General features: G+C 51.2%; 1 protein-coding gene across 1 annotated transcript in view; it reads right to left on the reverse strand.

The window, feature by feature from the left end:
• Positions 1–229: 229 nt before the first annotated feature.
• Positions 230–4,136, reverse strand: part of LOC103606479 (EF-hand and coiled-coil domain-containing protein 1-like) — a 44,254-nt gene continuing 40,347 nt past the window's right edge. Inside the window, exons 9-10 of the mRNA XM_008591069.1 lie at positions 2,577–2,646; positions 230–1,734 (exon numbers count right to left, since the gene is read on the reverse strand). Coding sequence (XP_008589291.1) covers positions 1,598–1,734; positions 2,577–2,646 — 207 coding nt within the window. The 3' untranslated portion in view covers positions 230–1,597. The remainder of the gene's footprint in view (positions 1,735–2,576; positions 2,647–4,136) is intronic.

A 4,136-nucleotide genomic window follows, 5' to 3' on the forward strand; every position in this document is an offset into this window, starting at 1 on the left:
TCACTCTGTCCCTGCCTCCAGTCCACCCTCCATGTGGCAGCTTAGGAACCTCTGATGGCTCCCTGTTGCCTGTGGGATCAAGTCTCAGATCCTCTTCTGCCCTCAAGGCCCCCATCACCTGCCCCTCCCCCCTCCCACCACAGCTCAGACAGAGCAGACCAGGCGCCCTCCCATCCCTGCTGTCCCTGTGGTGTACCTGCCCTCTTTGGCTTAGACAAACTTCTCTTGCTTGGACTCTCATGACACTTTATTTTACATTGATTTAGCACCGATTTCACCCAATTGCACTATTTGCCAATGTGTCTTTCTCTCCTGTGAGATTCTAAGTGAGGTGAGACCAGGTACCTTGTCTTACTCCTTCCTGTGACCCCATGAGGCCCAGTACCTAATGTGTGACCAGGAAGGATGGACTCTGGGTACTGTACTAATGGGGGCCCTTTCTGGCTCCACATTATTGCTCTTGCTGTTACCTCAAATTAAATGCCCTTCCCTCTTCTCTTTGCCCATGTAAATTCTCTCTTCTAGAGCTCATTCAAGCCCAGCTTCCACCAGGAAGCCTACAGTGATCACTCCCTCCTTGGAATTCCCCCAGCATTCCCTGGTCTTCAACATATCCTGGGACGTGGGGAGTTTCCCAATGGACCAGGTATGTCCCAAAGGTTGGGCTCAGTCTCCCTTGCAGCAGACATTCTGGTGGTAGGGAGGGGACAGTACTGGGAAGGGAGATCCTGGGACACTAGGGAAGAAATTCTGGGCTGGACTAGGCAGAAAAGTGGGCATCTCTGCTCCGAGAGCAGGCTAGACAGCATCAGGTGCAGGGTGATCCAGCAACTGCAGGGATTTAATGAGGACTCTGGTGGCAGGAATTCAGGGACTACAAGGGAATATGGGAGGTTCCCAAGGTAGGGGTGACTGCTAGGCTCTGCAGTGGGAGGTTCTCTCTGGGCCCAGTCTTGGAAGGAGCCATGGCCTCCAGAGTTCTGATGACGTGACAGTGGTCAGACCAGCTGTGCAGGGCAGTCTTACAGTGGTCAGCCTGATCAAGATGGTTGGTCATAGAGGCTAGTCTGATGGTGGTCAGGCTGATCATGGAGGCTGGTCTGACAGTGGTCAGCCTGATCATGGAGGCTGATCATGGAGGTTAGTCCAATGGTGGTCAGGCTGATCATGGAGGCTGGTCTGACACTGGTAAGCCTGATCATGGAGGCTGATCATGTAGATTAGTCCAATGGTGGTCAGCCTGATCATGGAGGCTAGTCTGATGGTGGTCAGGCTGATCATGGAGGCTGGTCTGACGGTGGTCAGCCTGATCATGGAGGCTGATCATGGAGGTTAGTCCAATGGTGGTCAGGCTGATCATGGAAGCTGGTCTGACACTGGTAAGCCTGATCATGGAGGCTGATCATGTAGATTAGTCCAATGGTGGTCAGCCTGATCATGGAGGCTGGTCTGATGGTGGTCAGGCTGATCATGGAGGCTGGTCCGATGGTGGTCAGCCTGACCATGGAGGCCGGTCTGATGGTGGTCAGGCTGATCATAAAGACTGGTCCAATGGTGGTCAGGCTGACCAGGGTGCTCACAGGCTGGGCTAGTGACCTCAGTAGGAGATGAGGAGGGGGTTGGTGAGCACAGGAGCTGTGGAAGCTGATTCCAAGGGCTGTCTCTGCAAGAGCTCACAGCCAGCCAAGGCTTGGTGCAGGGCATCCAGGATTGCCGAGGGGCCAGGTCTCCCCTCTAGAGGGAAAGAGTGGAAAGGAAGGGCAGGGTCAGTGTGCTCACCCTGGCCCACAGAACAACTCTCCCTCCTTTCTGGGACCCAACCACCATCATGCCCTGCATCCCTCCCCAGTCCTGCCCAACTCCCTCTCTCTCTTGCCCCTTTCCCACTGGGGATCTGGCACTTCTAGCACATAATTCCTGATCTCCTCTGTGATGCCAGGGCCATTTGGGGTACTGGACATATCTGAACCCTACCCAGCGATGCCTGGTGAGGCCAGCCAGCAAAGGCCCATCATCATCGGTTGCCCTGCCAGCCTGTGAGGCAGGAGCTCAGCCTTGCTGCTTCTGGCTGCACTGAGCACAGCCAGCACTGATGAAATTCTGCTGCCCTGAACTCTGTTTAAACAGCAACAGCTGCATAGCGTAGTGCATAAGGGAGATACCAAAGCCTTGGGCGTGGTCAGCACTTGACCCTCTGTGCCTCAGTCCCCTCATCTGTGGAATAGGGATAAAAACAGCACCTTCCTTACAGGGCCATTGTGAGGAATCAGGAGGTTAAAGACACCTGAGGTGCCTCCCCAGCGAGCCCAGTGAACTGGGTCTGTCTGAATGGCCGGCACCCACCAGTCCCCCACTGGCTTTGACCACTGACCACACTGGCTCTATTTGGCACTTCTCCCCAGGGCTTCCACCTAACTTTCTAAAGCCTATTCCCAAATCTAGCCATTGCAGGTGTTCAAAGCAGGAGTGACGACACCATTTTGCAGATTAGACACTTAGGACAGAGAGTCCTGGAGTTTCCTGGTCAGAACGCCCTCCAGCGCTGTCCAGGCTCTGGAAGACAGGCACTCTCCTACCATGTATGGGGTCCCTGTAAGGGTCCAGCGTGCTCAGCAAAATCTTCCCCAGTGATCTTCTTGATATGTTCTTAAAAAGAAATGGAGACAGGGCTGGATCAGACTGGCTGCTGTGTCCTCATTCAGTACGTGGGACCTGGTGGCCCCTAGGGGCTTCCGTGAAGCTCCCAGGGGGCAGATAAAGACCCCCGCCTCTTCTTCCATCATCTCTTCCTGCCCCCTACCCCTAGGCTGGCAGCACTGGGTTTCTCAGAGACTTGGTAAGTGGATGGAGTGCCGCGCAGGATCCACTCCATCAAAGATCACATATTTAAGGATTACTGTCTATGTGCCAAAGTAGTCACTTGGGAAATAACTATGGCAAAGAACATTTCTGTGCATTCACTCATTTGATCCTTGCAACAACTTATTTTATTATGCTCATTTTATTTAGTTTTGTTTTTTTGGTGATGGCCGGAACCGGGATCCAAACCTTTGACTTGGGTGTTATCACACTACACTTTAACCAACTGAGCTAACCACCGAGCCCTATTATGCCAATCTTAACCAGCAAAAAAAGCAATGCTGAGAAAGAATGAGAAATTTGCCCAAAGCCACCCAGCTGGGAGATGGAAGGACCAGTACTGACTCCCAGGCTGCAACTCCCCCAGAGCCTGTGCTGGGAACCCTGCCCTTCACTACCTGCCAGGCTGGGCTGGGACTTGGCAGTTGGGCCCATCTCCGGCTCTTTCTGCCTGCCCAGGTTGTGTGACATTGGGCTGGACTTTGACAGTCCTATGTCCCAGGCAGCCTGGTGCACAGGGAAAAGCCCACTCAGAGACCCACAGATCTGGGTTCAAATCTTACCTTCGCCTCATATTGGCTGTATAATCCTGGGTAAGTTAATGGGTCTCTTAAATTTTTTTAAAAACAGTTTGCTGATGATTTCAGTTTTCTGATTTTTTTGTCAGCCACCTTGCCAAGGAATTCCAATAATTTACCTCTATGTTCTTTTGTGTATTCTATGTAGATGAATATGATCTACAATCAATGATAGGTTTGTTTCTTCCCTTCCAATCCTGTATTCTTTCTTTTTTTTGTCTTACTGCACTGGCTCTAGATAGCATACAAGCAGTGACAAGAGGCCCTCTTGTCTTGGGTCCAGTTTTATGATTCCTCTTATCATCTCACCTATCACTGTGAGATTTGCAAGAAATATTTTGTTAAGACCCCTTATCTGATTAAGAAAGATCCCTACTGTTCTTAATATGCTGTGATATTTTATAATCAAAGCGGATTGGATTTTATTGACTGCCTTTTCTCCATCTATTGAGATGATTATACGGTTTTTCTCCTTTAATCTGCCATGTGGTATATTTTGGTGATAGATGTTTTGTTTTGTTTTGTTTTTCTAAAGATGACCAGTAAGTGGATCTTAACCCTTGACTTGGTGTTGTCAGCACCACGCTCAGCCAGTGAGCGAACCGGCCATCCCTATATGGGATCCGAACCCGGGGCCTTGGTGTTATCAGCACCACACTCTCCCGAGTGAGCCACCGGGCCGGCCCAGGTGATAGATGT

The sequence above is a fragment of the Galeopterus variegatus genome, unplaced genomic scaffold, assembly GCF_000696425.1.
Source record: "Galeopterus variegatus unplaced genomic scaffold, G_variegatus-3.0.2 Scaffold6606, whole genome shotgun sequence".
In the NCBI taxonomy this organism is placed as follows: Eukaryota; Metazoa; Chordata; class Mammalia; order Dermoptera; family Cynocephalidae; genus Galeopterus; species Galeopterus variegatus.